Source organism: Lissotriton helveticus, chromosome 4_1 (assembly GCF_964261635.1).
Source record: "Lissotriton helveticus chromosome 4_1, aLisHel1.1, whole genome shotgun sequence".
NCBI lineage: Eukaryota > Metazoa > Chordata > Amphibia > Caudata > Salamandridae > Lissotriton > Lissotriton helveticus.
Window position 1 is genome coordinate 1,176,698,298 of NC_136063.1, and position 18,203 is coordinate 1,176,716,500.

The 18,203-nt window shown below is 48.0% G+C and overlaps 1 protein-coding gene across 1 annotated transcript in view; it reads left to right on the forward strand.

Annotated features, from left to right (window-relative positions):
- The first annotated feature begins 17,073 nt into the window (after positions 1-17,073).
- The window catches only part of TNFRSF11A (TNF receptor superfamily member 11a), a 295,953-nt gene continuing 294,823 nt past the window's right edge, over positions 17,074-18,203 (forward strand). Inside the window, exon 1 of the mRNA XM_078687767.1 lies at positions 17,074-17,806. Within this exon, the coding sequence (XP_078543893.1) occupies positions 17,717-17,806 (90 nt within the window). The 5' untranslated portion in view covers positions 17,074-17,716. The remainder of the gene's footprint in view (positions 17,807-18,203) is intronic.

Genomic DNA, 18,203 nt, shown 5'->3' on the forward strand with positions numbered 1-18,203 from the left:
CTCCTGCAGCGGGCTGTGAGGGACGTGATACCCACAAGTGAAAAATGGTTGCCGGCAGGTTTGGACCCGGTGCGTCCCCGGGCAACGAGACAACGCAACAATGATATGGCTAGTCAGTGAAGGAGAGCCAAGCCATCTGAAATCTGCAGGGTAGATTCCGTGGTTGAGGCGATCAAAGGAGAGAGTAAGGGTTTGTCCACAAAACCGGTTATGGACCAGGATTACTCCTATTCCCCAAGGGCAAGTATTTTAGAAACAAAAAGAGGAGTATCCCCTGCAGATTATAACGTCAATAGTCTGGAGGGTAGACTGGATGGCATAAAAGGAAAAAATCTCCTTTTATTTAAAACCCCTCACTCACCAACCTGGTGGTGACATGCTTCATCATCGGGGTCCACCCTGGTGGCCTAGCGTCACCAGGGTGTGCTTCGACACCTGAACTACAGTGGAGCGGGTTGTGTCTGTAGGTGCAAAAAAATTATGTTAAAAATTGTCCTGGTTTAACTCCAAAATAAACTTTAATATAGAGTAACTGAACAATGTTTAAAAATTAATTACGAGATGGTAGTGGGCGAGTTACGACCGGTACATCTCTATATGTGTTGGCATGTGTTGGTCGACATGTTTCTACCAATGGGACAATGCCCGGTTTCTTCAGGACCAAAATACAGGTGGACAGGCGGTGTGGGCCCCCTAAAAGGCTCACCCTACCCTGATCCCCTGTTAAACCCGCCAGCAAAATCGCTAGGGGTGAGAATGCTCATCTGAATATGTGAGCATGCATAAGAAAAAAGTGAAAGAGACCTGTGGAGAGAAAGGATAAAAGCAAATATCAATGGTGAACATTTGTACTCTCCTGTTACGTCGTGGAGTGTCTCTGGTTAAATGGAATCTTGTGTCATATTGATATCAAGTTAACCCTCCGGGTGTGAAAAATTGTGGCATCAAGGATGCTGCGCATAGTCGATTGATCAATATGGGCGTGCGTTGATGCATGCGATAAGCTTATCGTGATTATGAGCCACCTGGGTGGCCCCTTATCGTTTGTGTATAACTCAGCAGTCGGTAATGATGATGCTGTGCTAATGGTAGGCTAATCACCTTGGTGCATAATACGTGACTGTTTCCAGAAATCATGCTTTGCTAGCGTGCGCATAGTTCTTGGTTTATCATTTAACTTTGTGAAAGTGACTATTGAAAATAAACATACAAGACTAACACACGAAAAACATATAACGAAGTACACATGGGCTTGGTGGCATGAGTTATAGGCTTACTCAGTGGAGAGCTCTACTCTGCTTCATCGGACAGGGCGTAGGCTATTTGCCTCAGGCGAACATATTCTGCAATAGCGGAATGAGAAAAAAGGCGCGTTTAAGTCAAAGGAGCGGAGCGCTCGGGGGAACCCAATCCGAAGTGGGATTGTGGTGGTTCGGCGCCTCTCCTATGGGGGACGTTACTTACAGTTTGCAGGCAAAACGATCGGCCAGTAACCTACTGCCTTTGGTCCTTGTCCGGCTAGTGTGGTCGTTTGCTGCTCGGCCGAGTATGTAGGCGGCGGCCGCTTCCGGGATGGGCGCGGTCTAGGACTTGTGAGGGGGCGTGGTCCCGTTAGCTCGCGTGATGACGCTGCTAGGCCATGACACGCCCATCTCGAAGATAAATTAAACACACACTCGTGTGTAGGCTGGAGGGCAGAGGCGGAAATGTGGGTAATTCAACTGAAAGTTATGAGCCCCGTTGGTGAAAAGCACCTGGGGAGAGGGAAGGAGAGCTGCCAGAGACAGCGCTCACTGTGTGTGCAGAGTGCACTCGCAGTATATGCAGAGTGCACGAGCGGCCCCAGTGAGGGAATTGTTGATTATTAATTGGTCAGACATCATGATATAAAGCGCACATTGCGAGGGAGGGAGAGTGGGCTACCCTTGCCGGCGCTCGCTGGAGTCTGTGGCGGGGGCCCTGGGGGTGGAGGGCTCGGTAGGGGGAGGCAGTTAGCACATATATATACAGGGTGGTTGGGTGAACTCACACCTGAGCAAGGGAAGTCTGATTAGTTTACACGGTGGTAGGGGTAAAAGATACCCGAGGGGCGCTATGGGCCCAATGGAGGTCAAGGATTATCTCAGGACAGAGGCCCATGGAATATTATCATTCAGGCCCGTCTTGTGGCTGGAAAGTCTGTAAATCCAACGCTGTTCTTTCTCATACAGTCGTGCTTGGACATTGGGGCCTTGTTGGATTTGCTCTATGACAGTCCATCGCATGTCATTCGGGGTGTGACATGCTGTCAAGAAGTGGTCAGTGAGTTTGGTATTATTCTTCTTGCATCTCACTGTACTTCGGTGCTCAGATATGCGCAGCTTCACTTTTCGGGTTGTCATTCCTATGTAGGGGATACCGCAGGTGCATCTGATCAGATATATCACATTAGCACTATTGCAGTTTGTGTGTGATCTCTGTTCCCACGTTTTCCCTGGTTCCAGGTCCAGAGTTTTAGTGTTGGCAGTGAGGTGGCAGACGCTGCAATCGCCACATCTCGAGTGTCCAGTCACTGGTGGGAGACCCCAGATTGCAGTGATAGTGGGGTTCATGTCGTTGTTGGTCTTTGGCCGAGTGTTGACCAAGCTGTCTTTCAGGCTGCGTGCTTTTTTATATGATTAAAGGGGTTTTTCCCAGTTGTATTTGCCTGTGCAGAGTATCGACCAGTGTTTTCGTATACTTTTACTCACTTGGTTAGACACTGCATTGAATGTTGTTACACATGTGAGTGGAATGTTTTCCGTATTTTTGGGTGTGTCCTCGAGTAGAGCTTCTCGCGGTTGGTTCCTTGCTCGTTTCTGACATTTGTTGATGATTGTCTGGGGGTATCCTCGGTTGGCAAGTTTCACGGTAAGATCTTGCGCTTGTGATTTATAATCAGATATTTTGCTGCAGTTCCTTCTCAATCGTAAGTACTGTCCATAGGGCAAGTTTTCCCTGAGGGGACGGGGATGAAAACTCTCAAATCTCAAGAGGTTGTTTTTAGCAGTAGGCTTGAAATGCGTTTTGGTAGTCAGGCTCTCATTTTCTTTCTCAATGACAATGTCCAGGAAGACCATCTTCTTTGGGTCTACGCTGTGTGTGAATCGCAAGTTCGGGTCACGGTTGTTCAGCCAGGAGATAAATGCCATGAGTGTTTCTTGTGGCCCTTGCCATATGGCGAAGATGTCGTCTATATAGCGCCGCCAGAATTTGATGTCGGAGCCAAAGGGGTTGTTCACTGACAAGACGAATTTCTGCTCGAAGTCGTAGACGTAGAGCCCCGCTACACTGGGGGCAAAAACACTACCCATGGAAGTCCCCCCTGTTTGGAGGTACAGGGTGCCCTGGTATTCAAAAAAGTTCCTCTTTAGGGCCAGGGTGGCACAGTTGACAATGAATTCCCTGGGGGTGCGGTGGTTCCACTCACAATTCTCAAGTGTTTGTCGCAGTACCTCAATTGTCGCATCTTGTGGAATGTTTGTATATAGGCTTTCAATGTCAAAGCTTACCAGGATATGGTCTTCTTCCATTTTGATGTTGTCCAGAAGGGTCAGTAAGCTTTTTGTGTCCCTTAGGTAAGTACTAGTGCCCTGTACAATTGTTTTCAAAAAGAAGTCGCAGAATCTGGACAGTGGTTCTAATAATGACCCTATCCCTGAGACGATGGGCCGTCCAGGTGGTGGGAGTTTGCCCTTGTGCATCTTAGGCACCACATAGAAATAAGGGATCTTGCCCTCAGTCGTACTCAGGTAGTCAGCTTCTTGTTTGGATATGTCTCCAGCGGTCTCTGCTGTTTCTACCATGTTGATGATTTCGATGCGTAGATCTTCCGTTGGGTCCCTTAGTAGTACCTGATAGTTGTTGGTATCACTCAATAGGCGTATGCATTCTGTGTCATAGTCGTTTGCATTCATCACCACCAGGCCTCCGCCCTTGTCGGCTGGTTTGATGACTATGCTGGTATCTTTCTTCAGATCTGACAGTGCTTGGTTCTGAGCCCTACTATTGTTCTTATACTGAGTAGTTTGTGTAAGGGCTTCAATGTCGTTGAACACAGCCTGTTCGAAGGTACTGATTTCCACCGGGATGGTGTGTGGGGGTGGTGTGAAGGTTGATCTCGGTCTGAGACCTGTTTCATTGATGGTTTCACTAGATTCGTCCGGGGTGTTTTTCTCAAAGAATGCTTTGAGTTTAAGTTTGCGAAAGAAGCCTGCCAATTCGCAATGTAGCTTGAACTTATCAAGAGCTGCTGTAGGTACAAATCCTAGTCCTTTGTTGAGGACTTCAGTTTCTGAGGCGGTTAGTGCGCGTGAAGATAAGTTAGTCACTAACTCCTCGCATTGCTGGGGCCCGCTTTGTTCGCTGCCGATTTGCTCCTGGTGGTGCTGCCTGTTGTGTCTTCCTCCTCCCAATGTACATTGTTCCCTCGTTTGTTGCGTCCTCTTCCGCGCCTGCCTCTGTTTTGAAAAGGAGGACGGAATTGGTTTTGTGGAAACGGGAATTGTTGGAATGGTGGTTGCCATCCGTACATGGGGAATTGTGGTGGTTGTTGAAAATGGTTCAATTGGGGATGTTGAAAAGGATGCTGCATAGGGTGGTTGAACTGTGGCCACTGGTAGTGCCCTCTATATGAGCCTTGCTGTCTTTGGCGTGGAGTTCCATTGTTGGATCCTACGCTACTGCCAGAGCTATTGGAGTTGTTACTAGATGCATCCGAATCCTGATCTGGGGTTCCCGTTATTTTGTACTCCGGGTCAGAATAGGGGTAAACCTTTACAAATGAAAATTTCTTTAGGTCTTTTTGAAATTTTTGTACCTTCTGTTGTGTCAGATTTTCACGATATTCGTTTATTTCTTTGTTAAGATCGTCTAGTTTTTTCTTATAGCCTGTGATGGTGGTCTTTATTTGGCTTTCTGTTAGTTGGATCTCTATCTGGATTTTTTCTGAAAGTCGTACAGCTGTTTTTAGGATTAGTACAATCCAATCATGCGTGCAGTGCCAGGCGATGTGTGCCCAGTCTTTTCTAAATTCAGCATCGTCCAAAAAAATGCGTGGGGCGTTAGTGACTAGTAAGCCTTTGGGGGCTATACTGTTTGTGAAGTACTCCTTCAATATCGTGCCATGCAGGATGGTTCTAATTCGGTTCCGCTTCATCTCCGTTAGTTTTTCCCAGTCAGATGTTTGGGAGATGGTGTTGCTGATGTTGGCATCAGCAAAAACATTGAGGTCACCCATGATTGCGTCTATTTCCTCCGTGGAGTAAGTTAGGCCCGAGTTCTCAGCCATGGTTGTTGTAGTGTGTACTTGGTGAACTTTGCTGATAAAAATATATAAAATATATATACTCTCGCAGCTGTGCGCTGCCAGGAAATGAGGCGATCAAAGGAGAGAGTAAGGGTTTGTCCACAAAACCGGTTATGGACCAGGATTACTCCTATTCCCCAAGGGCAAGTATTTTAGAAACAAAAAGAGGAGTATCCCCTGCAGATTATAACGTCAATAGTCTGGAGGGTAGACTGGATGGCATAAAAGGAAAAAATCTCCTTTTATTTAAAACCCCTCACTCACCAACCTGGTGGTGACATGCTTCATCATCGGGGTCCACCCTGGTGGCCTAGCGTCACCAGGGTGTGCTTCGACACCTGAACTACAGTGGAGCGGGTTGTGTCTGTAGGTGCAAAAAAATTATGTTAAAAATTGTCCTGGTTTAACTCCAAAATAAACTTTAATATAGAGTAACTGAACAATGTTTAAAAATTAATTACGAGATGGTAGTGGGCGAGTTACGACCGGTACATCTCTATATGTGTTGGCATGTGTTGGTCGACATGTTTCTACCAATGGGACAATGCCCGGTTTCTTCAGGACCAAAATACAGGTGGACAGGCGGTGTGGGCCCCCTAAAAGGCTCACCCTACCCTGATCCCCTGTTAAACCCGCCAGCAAAATCGCTAGGGGTGAGAATGCTCATCTGAATATGTGAGCATGCATAAGAAAAAAGTGAAAGAGACCTGTGGAGAGAAAGGATAAAAGCAAATATCAATGGTGAACATTTGTACTCTCCTGTTACGTCGTGGAGTGTCTCTGGTTAAATGGAATCTTGTGTCATATTGATATCAAGTTAACCCTCCGGGTGTGAAAAATTGTGGCATCAAGGATGCTGCGCATAGTCGATTGATCAATATGGGCGTGCGTTGATGCATGCGATAAGCTTATCGTGATTATGAGCCACCTGGGTGGCCCCTTATCGTTTGTGTATAACTCAGCAGTCGGTAATGATGATGCTGTGCTAATGGTAGGCTAATCACCTTGGTGCATAATACGTGACTGTTTCCAGAAATCATGCTTTGCTAGCGTGCGCATAGTTCTTGGTTTATCATTTAACTTTGTGAAAGTGACTATTGAAAATAAACATACAAGACTAACACACGAAAAACATATAACGAAGTACACATGGGCTTGGTGGCATGAGTTATAGGCTTACTCAGTGGAGAGCTCTACTCTGCTTCATCGGACAGGGCGTAGGCTATTTGCCTCAGGCGAACATATTCTGCAATAGCGGAATGAGAAAAAAGGCGCGTTTAAGTCAAAGGAGCGGAGCGCTCGGGGGAACCCAATCCGAAGTGGGATTGTGGTGGTTCGGCGCCTCTCCTATGGGGGACGTTACTTACAGTTTGCAGGCAAAACGATCGGCCAGTAACCTACTGCCTTTGGTCCTTGTCCGGCTAGTGTGGTCGTTTGCTGCTTGGCCGAGTATGTAGGCGGCGGCCGCTTCCGGGATGGGCGCGGTCTAGGACTTGTGAGGGGGCGTGGTCCCGTTAGCTCGCGTGATGACGCTGCTAGGCCATGACACGCCCATCTCGAAGATAAACACACACTCGTGTGTAGGCTGGAGGGCAGAGGCGGAAATGTGGGTAATTCAACTGAAAGTTATGAGCCCCGTTGGTGAAAAGCACCTGGGGAGAGGGAAGGAGAGCTGCCAGAGACAGCGCTCACTGTGTGTGCAGAGTGCACTCGCAGTATATGCAGAGTGCACGAGCGGCCCCAGTGAGGGAATTGTTGATTATTAATTGGTCAGACATCATGATATAAAGCGCACATTGCGAGGGAGGGAGAGTGGGCTACCCTTGCCGGCGCTCGCTAGAGTCTGTGGCGGGGGCCCTGGGGGTGGAGGGCTCGGTAGGGGGAGGCAGTTAGCACATATATATACAGGGTGGTTGGGTGAACTCACACCTGAGCAAGGGAAGTCTGATTAGTTTACACGGTGGTAGGGGTAAAAGATACCCGAGGGGCGCTATGGGCCCAATGGAGGTCAAGGATTATCTCAGGACAGAGGCCCATGGAATATTATCATTCAGGCCCGTCTTGTGGCTGGAAAGTCTGTAAATCCAACGCTGTTCTTTCTCATACAGTCGTGCTTGGACATTGGGGCCTTGTTGGATTTGCTCTATGACAGTCCATCGCATGTCATTCGGGGTGTGACATGCTGTCAAGAAGTGGTCAGTGAGTTTGGTATTATTCTTCTTGCATCTCACTGTACTTCGGTGCTCAGATATGCGCAGCTTCACTTTTCGGGTTGTCATTCCTATGTAGGGGATACCGCAGGTGCATCTGATCAGATATATCACATTAGCACTATTGCAGTTTGTGTGTGATCCCAGGGAATTCATTGTCAACTGTGCCACCCTGGCCCTAAAGAGGAACTTTTTTGAATACCAGGGCACCCTGTACCTCCAAACAGGGGGGACTTCCATGGGTAGTGTTTTTGCCCCCAGTGTAGCGGGGCTCTACGTCTACGACTTCGAGCAGAAATTCGTCTTGTCAGTGAACAACCCCTTTGGCTCCCACATCAAATTCTGGCGGCGCTATATAGACGACATCTTCGCCATATGGCAAGGGCCACAAGAAACACTCATGGCATTTATCTCCTGGCTGAACAACCGTGACCCGAACTTGCGATTCACACACAGCGTAGACCCAAAGAAGATGGTCTTCCTGGACATTGTCATTGAGAAAGAAAATGAGAGCCTGACTACCAAAACGCATTTCAAGCCTACTGCTAAAAACAACCTCTTGAGATTTGAGAGTTTTCATCCCCGTCCCCTCAGGGAAAACTTGCCCTATGGACAGTACTTACGATTGAGAAGGAACTGCAGCAAAATATCTGATTATAAATCACAAGCGCAAGATCTTACCGTGAAACTTGCCAACCGAGGATACCCCCAGACAATCATCAACAAATGTCAGAAACGAGCAAGGAACCAACCGCGAGAAGCTCTACTCGAGGACACACCCAAAAATACGGAAAACATTCCACTCACATGTGTAACAACATTCAATGCAGTGTCTAACCAAGTGAGTAAAAGTATACGAAAACACTGGTCGATACTCTGCACAGGCAAATACAACTGGGAAAAACCCCTTTTCTCATATAAAAAAGCACGCAGCCTGAAAGACAGCTTGGTCAACACTCGGCCAAAGACCAACAACGACATGAACCCCACTATCACTGCAATCTGGGGTCTCCCACCAGTGACTGGACACTCGAGATGTGGCGATTGCAGCGTCTGCCACCTCACTGCCAACACTAAAACTCTGGACCTGGAACCAGGGAAAACGTGGGAACAGAGATCACACACAAACTGCAATAGTGCTAATGTGATATATCTGATCAGATGCACCTGCGGTATCCCCTACATAGGAATGACAACCCGAAAAGTGAAGCTGCGCATATCTGAGCACCGAAGTACAGTGAGATGCAAGAAGAATAATACCAAACTCACTGACCACTTCTTGACAGCATGTCACACCCCGAATGACATGCGATGGACTGTCATAGAGCAAATCCAACAAGGCCCCAATGTCCAAGCACGACTGTATGAGAAAGAACAGCGTTGGATTTACAGACTTTCCAGCCACAAGACGGGCCTGAATGATAATATTCCATGGGCCTCTGTCCTGAGATAATCCTTGACCTCCATTGGGCCCATAGCGCCCCTCGGGTATCTTTTACCCCTACCACCGTGTAAACTAATCAGACTTCCCTTACTCAGGTGTGAGTTCACCCAACCACCCTGTATATATATGTGCTAACTGCCTCCCCCTACCGAGCCCTCCACCCCCAGGGCCCCCGCCACAGACTCCAGCGAGCGCCGGCAAGGGTAGCCCACTCTCCCTCCCTCGCAATGTGCGCTTTATATCATGATGTCTGACCAATTAATAATCAACAATTCCCTCACTGGGGCCGCTCGTGCACTCTGCATATACTGCGAGTGCACTCTGCACACACAGTGAGCGCTGTCTCTGGCAGCTCTCCTTCCCTCTCCCCAGGTGCTTTTCACCAACGGGGCTCATAACTTTTAGTTGAATTACCCACATTTCCGCCTCTGCCCTCCAGCCTACACACGAGTGTGTGTTTATCTTCGAGATGGGCGTGTCATGGCCTAGCAGCGTCATCACGCGAGCTAACGGGACCACGCCCCCTCACAAGTCCTAGACCGCGCCCATCCCGGAAGCGGCCGCCGCCTACATACTCGGCCGAGCAGCAAACGACCACACTAGCCGGACAAGGACCAAAGGCAGTAGGTTACTGGCCGATCGTTTTGCCTGCAAACTGTAAGTAACGTCCCCCATAGGAGAGGCGCCGAACCACCACAATCCCACTTCGGATTGGGTTCCCCCGAGCGCTCCGCTCCTTTGACTTAAACGCGCCTTTTTTCTCATTCCGCTATTGCAGAATATGTTCGCCTGAGGCAAATAGCCTACGCCCTGTCCGATGAAGCAGAGTAGAGCTCTCCACTGAGTAAGCCTATAACTCATGCCACCAAGCCCATGTGTACTTCGTTATATGTTTTTCGTGTGTTAGTCTTGTATGTTTATTTTCAATAGTCACTTTCACAAAGTTAAATGATAAACCAAGAACTATGCGCACGCTAGCAAAGCATGATTTCTGGAAACAGTCACGTATTATGCACCAAGGTGATTAGCCTACCATTAGCACAGCATCATCATTACCGACTGCTGAGTTATACACAAACGATAAGGGGCCACCCAGGTGGCTCATAATCACGATAAGCTTATCGCATGCATCAACGCACGCCCATATTGATCAATCGACTATGCGCAGCATCCTTGATGCCACAATTTTTCACACCCGGAGGGTTAACTTGATATCAATATGACACAAGATTCCATTTAACCAGAGACACTCCACGACGTAACAGGAGAGTACAAATGTTCACCATTGATATTTGCTTTTATCCTTTCTCTCCACAGGTCTCTTTCACTTTTTTCTTATGCATGCTCACATATTCAGATGAGCATTCTCACCCCTAGCGATTTTGCTGGCGGGTTTAACAGGGGATCAGGGTAGGGTGAGCCTTTTAGGGGGCCCACACCGCCTGTCCACCTGTATTTTGGTCCTGAAGAAACCGGGCATTGTCCCATTGGTAGAAACATGTCGACCAACACATGCCAACACATATAGAGATGTACCGGTCGTAACTCGCCCACTACCATCTCGTAATTAATTTTTAAACATTGTTCAGTTACTCTATATTAAAGTTTATTTTGGAGTTAAACCAGGACAATTTTTAACATAATTTTTTTGCACCTACAGACACAACCCGCTCCACTGTAGTTCAGGTGTCGAAGCACACCCTGGTGACGCTAGGCCACCAGGGTGGACCCCGATGATGAAGCATGTCACCACCAGGTTGGTGAGTGAGGGGTTTTAAATAAAAGGAGATTTTTTCCTTTTATGCCATCCAGTCTACCCTCCAGACTATTGACGTTATAATCTGCAGGGGATACTCCTCTTTTTGTTTCTAAAATACTTGCCCTTGGGGAATAGGAGTAATCCTGGTCCATAACCGGTTTTGTGGACAAACCCTTACTCTCTCCTTTGATCGCCTCATTTCCTGGCAGCGCACAGCTGCGAGAGTATATATATTTTATATATTTTTATCAGCAAAGTTCACCAAGTACACACTACAACAACCATGGCTGAGAACTCGGGCCTAACTTACTCCACGGAGGAAATAGACGCAATCATGGGTGACCTCAATGTTTTTGCTGATGCCAACATCAGCAACACCATCTCCCAAACATCTGACTGGGAAAAACTAACGGAGATGAAGCGGAACCGAATTAGAACCATCCTGCATGGCACGATATTGAAGGAGTACTTCACAAACAGTATAGCCCCCAAAGGCTTACTAGTCACTAACGCCCCACGCATTTTTTTGGACGATGCTGAATTTAGAAAAGACTGGGCACACATCGCCTGGCACTGCACGCATGATTGGATTGTACTAATCCTAAAAACAGCTGTACGACTTTCAGAAAAAATCCAGATAGAGATCCAACTAACAGAAAGCCAAATAAAGACCACCATCACAGGCTATAAGAAAAAACTAGACGATCTTAACAAAGAAATAAACGAATATCGTGAAAATCTGACACAACAGAAGGTACAAAAATTTCAAAAAGACCTAAAAAAAATTTCATTTGTAAAGGTTTACCCCTATTCTGACCCGGAGTACAAAATAACGGGAACCCCAGATCAGGATTCGGATGCATCTAGTAACAACTCCAATAGCTCTGGCAGTAGCGTAGGATCCAACAATGGAACTCCACGCCAAAGACAGCAAGGCTCATATAGAGGGCACTACCAGTGGCCACAGTTCAACCACCCTATGCAGCATCCTTTTCAACATCCCCAATTGAACCATTTTCAACAACCACCACAATTCCCCATGTACGGATGGCAACCACCATTCCAACAATTCCCGTTTCCACAAAACCAATTCCGTCCTCCTTTTCAAAACAGAGGCAGGCGCGGAAGAGGACGCAACAAACGAGGGAACAATGTACATTGGGAGGAGGAAGACACAACAGGCAGCACCACCAGGAGCAAATCGGCAGCGAACAAAGCGGGCCCCAGCAATGCGAGGAGTTAGTGACTAACTTATCTTCACGCGCACTAACCGCCTCAGAAACTGAAGTCCTCAACAAAGGACTAGGATTTGTACCTACAGCAGCTCTTGACAAGTTCAAGCTACATTGCGAATTGGCAGGCTTCTTTCGCAAACTTAAACTCAAAGCATTCTTTGAGAAAAACACCCCGGACGAATCTAGTGAAACCATCAATGAAACAGGTCTCAGACCGAGATCAACCTTCACACCACCCCCACACACCATCCCGGTGGAAATCAGTACCTTCGAACAGGCTGTGTTCAACGACATTGAAGCCCTTACACAAACTACTCAGTATAAGAACAATAGTAGGGCTCAGAACCAAGCACTGTCAGATCTGAAGAAAGATACCAGCATAGTCATCAAACCAGCCGACAAGGGCGGAGGCCTGGTGGTGATGAATGCAAACGACTATGACACAGAATGCATACGCCTATTGAGTGATACCAACAACTATCAGGTACTACTAAGGGACCCAACGGAAGATCTACGCATCGAAATCATCAACATGGTAGAAACAGCAGAGACCGCTGGAGACATATCCAAACAAGAAGCTGACTACCTGAGTACGACTGAGGGCAAGATCCCTTATTTCTATGTGGTGCCTAAGATGCACAAGGGCAAACTCCCACCACCTGGACGGCCCATCGTCTCAGGGATAGGGTCATTATTAGAACCACTGTCCAGATTCTGCGACTTCTTTTTGAAAACAATTGTACAGGGCACTAGTACTTACCTAAGGGACACAAAAAGCTTACTGACCCTTCTGGACAACATCAAAATGGAAGAAGACCATATCCTGGTAAGCTTTGACATTGAAAGCCTATATACAAACATTCCACAAGATGCGACAATTGAGGTACTGCGACAAACACTTGAGAATTGTGAGTGGAACCACCGCACCCCCAGGGAATTCATTGTCAACTGTGCCACCCTGGCCCTAAAGAGGAACTTTTTTGAATACCAGGGCACCCTGTACCTCCAAACAGGGGGGACTTCCATGGGTAGTGTTTTTGCCCCCAGTGTAGCGGGGCTCTACGTCTACGACTTCGAGCAGAAATTCGTCTTGTCAGTGAACAACCCCTTTGGCTCCCACATCAAATTCTGGCGGCGCTATATAGACGACATCTTCGCCATATGGCAAGGGCCACAAGAAACACTCATGGCATTTATCTCCTGGCTGAACAACCGTGACCCGAACTTGCGATTCACACACAGCGTAGACCCAAAGAGATGGTCTTCCTGGACATTGTCATTGAGAAAGAAAATGAGAGCCTGACTACCAAAACGCATTTCAAGCCTACTGCTAAAAACAACCTCTTGAGATTTGAGAGTTTTCATCCCCGTCCCCTCAGGGAAAACTTGCCCTATGGACAGTACTTACGATTGAGAAGGAACTGCAGCAAAATATCTGATTATAAATCACAAGCGCAAGATCTTACCGTGAAACTTGCCAACCGAGGATACCCCCAGACAATCATCAACAAATGTCAGAAACGAGCAAGGAACCAACCGCGAGAAGCTCTACTCGAGGACACACCCAAAAATACGGAAAACATTCCACTCACATGTGTAACAACATTCAATGCAGTGTCTAACCAAGTGAGTAAAAGTATACGAAAACACTGGTCGATACTCTGCACAGGCAAATACAACTGGGAAAAACCCCTTTTCTCATATAAAAAAGCACGCAGCCTGAAAGACAGCTTGGTCAACACTCGGCCAAAGACCAACAACGACATGAACCCCACTATCACTGCAATCTGGGGTCTCCCACCAGTGACTGGACACTCGAGATGTGGCGATTGCAGCGTCTGCCACCTCACTGCCAACACTAAAACTCTGGACCTGGAACCAGGGAAAACGTGGGAACAGAGATCACACACAAACTGCAATAGTGCTAATGTGATATATCTGATCAGATGCACCTGCGGTATCCCCTACATAGGAATGACAACCCGAAAAGTGAAGCTGCGCATATCTGAGCACCGAAGTACAGTGAGATGCAAGAAGAATAATACCAAACTCACTGACCACTTCTTGACAGCATGTCACACCCCGAATGACATGCGATGGACTGTCATAGAGCAAATCCAACAAGGCCCCAATGTCCAAGCACGACTGTATGAGAAAGAACAGCGTTGGATTTACAGACTTTCCAGCCACAAGACGGGCCTGAATGATAATATTCCATGGGCCTCTGTCCTGAGATAATCCTTGACCTCCATTGGGCCCATAGCGCCCCTCGGGTATCTTTTACCCCTACCACCGTGTAAACTAATCAGACTTCCCTTGCTCAGGTGTGAGTTCACCCAACCACCCTGTATATATATGTGCTAACTGCCTCCCCCTACCGAGCCCTCCACCCCCAGGGCCCCCGCCACAGACTCCAGCGAGCGCCGGCAAGGGTAGCCCACTCTCCCTCCCTCGCAATGTGCGCTTTATATCATGATGTCTGACCAATTAATAATCAACAATTCCCTCACTGGGGCCGCTCGTGCACTCTGCATATACTGCGAGTGCACTCTGCACACACAGTGAGCGCTGTCTCTGGCAGCTCTCCTTCCCTCTCCCCAGGTGCTTTTCACCAACGGGGCTCATAACTTTCAGTTGAATTACCCACATTTCCGCCTCTGCCCTCCAGCCTACACACGAGTGTGTGTTTATCTTCGAGATGGGCGTGTCATGGCCTAGCAGCGTCATCACGCGAGCTAACGGGACCACGCCCCCTCACAAGTCCTAGACCGCGCCCATCCCGGAAGCGGCCGCCGCCTACATACTCGGCCGAGCAGCAAACGACCACACTAGCCGGACAAGGACCAAAGGCAGTAGGTTACTGGCCGATCGTTTTGCCTGCAAACTGTAAGTAACGTCCCCCATAGGAGAGGCGCCGAACCACCACAATCCCACTTCGGATTGGGTTCCCCCGAGCGCTCCGCTCCTTTGACTTAAACGCGCCTTTTTTCTCATTCCGCTATTGCAGAATATGTTCGCCTGAGGCAAATAGCCTACGCCCTGTCCGATGAAGCAGAGTAGAGCTCTCCACTGAGTAAGCCTATAACTCATGCCACCAAGCCCATGTGTACTTCGTTATATGTTTTTTGTGTGTTAGTCTTGTATGTTTATTTTCAATAGTCACTTTCACAAAGTTAAATGATAAACCAAGAACTATGCGCACGCTAGCAAAGCATGATTTCTGGAAACAGTCACGTATTATGCACCAAGGTGATTAGCCTACCATTAGCACAGCATCATCATTACCGACTGCTGAGTTATACACAAACGATAAGGGGCCACCCAGGTGGCTCATAATCACGATAAGCTTATCGCATGCATCAACGCACGCCCATATTGATCAATCGACTATGCGCAGTATCCTTGATGCCACAATTTTTCACACCCGGAGGGTTAACTTGATATCAATATGACACAAGATTCCATTTAACCAGAGACACTCCACGACGTAACAGGAGAGTACAAATGTTCACCATTGATATTTGCTTTTATCCTTTCTCTCCACAGGTCTCTTTCACTTTTTTCTTATGCATGCTCACATATTCAGATGAGCATTCTCACCCCTAGCGATTTTGCTGGCGGGTTTAACAGGGGATCAGGGTAGGGTGAGCCTTTTAGGGGGCCCACACCGCCTGTCCACCTGTATTTTGGTCCTGAAGAAACCGGGCATTGTCCCATTGGTAGAAACATGTCGACCAACACATGCCAACACATATAGAGATGTACCGGTCGTAACTCGCCCACTACCATCTCGTAATTAATTTTTAAACATTGTTCAGTTACTCTATATTAAAGTTTATTTTGGAGTTAAACCAGGACAATTTTTAACATAATTTTTTTGCACCTACAGACACAACCCGCTCCACTGTAGTTCAGGTGTCGAAGCACACCCTGGTGACGCTAGGCCACCAGGGTGGACCCCGATGATGAAGCATGTCACCACCAGGTTGGTGAGTGAGGGGTTTTAAATAAAAGGAGATTTTTTCCTTTTATGCCATCCAGTCTACCCTCCAGACTATTGACGTTATAATCTGCAGGGGATACTCCTCTTTTTGTTTCTAAAATAGATTACGTGGTTGTCAAAGATAGACACCCAGGGTCTAAATTTCAGACACCATTTGAGCGAGAGGTGTGGGAGGTGGTACAAGTAAAAGGATCTATGGTCACTGCGAGAAGAGGCACCCACCAGCTAGTTCGGAACGCATCCTGGTTCAAGAGAGACACCATACCTGTCACTGCCCCTGTAGAGGAAGAGGTTGAAGGACCAGTGGGAATCAGGAGTCAGCAGCATCCGGAAGCAACTGAGGATCCTGAGTCATCACTTGTCAGGGAGCCTGGTGAAAAACTAGAGACTCCACCCCTGGGGACCGTCGAAGAAGTGGGATGTGGACCGGAGGAGATCCCCACTCCCAGAGGCCAAAGGTACCAGCTCCAAACCAACCCACAGCCCAGCACACGACTGAAAGACTCGGTGTTAAACTGAAACGAACTGTGAGCTGCATCGTGAAGATCTTGGACTTTGCCCTGTTTGTTATGTTAGTTTGTTACATTGGGTTTTTATTTTTAGTTTGTTTGACTATCCAGTCAAGTGAGCTACCAAGCGAGCTACCAAGCCTCAACATTACTTTGTTGCAATCAACTCCCTGGGCCGGGCTCGGACCAGGGAGTATAAATAAAGCGTGACGTCAGTGCTCGTGACTGACTGCACAGACCGAGCTTCAGTTTGGTTGTCCCCTTATAATCTGTGCCCTGCATGGTGTAGCCCCCTCTGGCTCTTACCCACATAGCTAGGTTCCAAAAGTCTGCAGCCCGTCTGGTTCCGTCCTCTTACCCACCATCACACGCCCCTGACCGGGATTTTGTCCACAAAAAAAACTCGGGCTTCTTTTTCCAGCTCCGTTTAAACTACTTCACAATAAATTAAATAAATGACTGTCGACTCAGGAACGGCGGTTGGGAAGTATGTAAATCCGTTCCCCTCCCATCTTGCAGCAAGAGAAGGCTGAAACAGCTGCAGACGGGTGACACCCCTGCCCCGACCCAGGCGCTTCCCACGCGGCAGCCGCGAGCGGGGCAGTGCAGCGCGAACACCTGCCCCGCGAGCGCACGGAGCAGAGCGCCGCGTGGCTGCGCCGGTGACCCATGCCCTTCTCCGGAAGTCCTCGCCGCATCTCCAGCCTCACCACCACCTCCGCGTGCACGCAAAAAGGGAAGAGGGTTGAACCAGAGGGGGCGGTCGAAGAAAAAAAAAGGGAAGAGAAAAAGTGACTGCTGTGTCCGGGGAAGGATAAGCAACAGGAACACACGTCTGCAGCAGCGCGCAGAGGGAAGTACGCTTTTAGCCTCCACGGGACATGCATTTTCCCTACTGGTGCATTATATTTTTTTTTGTTTTTCTTCAGTTGTCATGGGACAAAGACTTTTCCCGGCCAATGCACGCGCATGCACCTTTTCTGGATTTCTATGACAGCTTCTGGGAACTACAGATGGGACAAACCAACAATTATCATAATGTCGTTTCACCCAATGCTCTATTCTTAGAACCCATATATTTGTGTATAAAATATTAGCATAGAAGGGAAATTGACTCTCTGCTTGTCGGGACTCAGTAGGATGAAAGGATGCGTTTAGGCTGCCATTAGCTTGAAGTTCACGCTCGGATCTCAGGGGTGGGAACTTTAACCCCCTGAGCTACAATATCGGATGTTGAAAATGGCCACATCTTTCCAGCATTTATCCCGTTGGATTCTTCAAGGCTGGCTTGTCGCGTGCATTGTCCTCGCCAGACAACAGGTAAGAAGTGCCTCTCATCTTTTGTCTCCCTCGCTTGTGTTTCGGGGTCAGTCAAGCACAGACGCTGTGTGTGAACCTCCGCAGGCTGCACACGCTCTGGCTCTTTTCCCAGCGCCGCGATGCTTCAAATGAAGCCTCTTTCAGGGACCTTGGCAACAGGGGACAGCCCTCGGGCGGTACAAGAGCGCTGGCTCATTTTGGGCAAAAGTAAACATGCCCGGTCACCCAATACATATTTCCATTTCATTGGCGCATGTGACCTGTGTCTGTTCAGACTTAAATTGGCTTTAAATGGTGCTTTTATAAAAACGAGTGAACGTTCTTAGCTACTTAGATTACAAGAGGGCCAGGGATGGGAGTGTGTGGTGGGGGGAGGAGGGGGATAAGTTAAACTGCA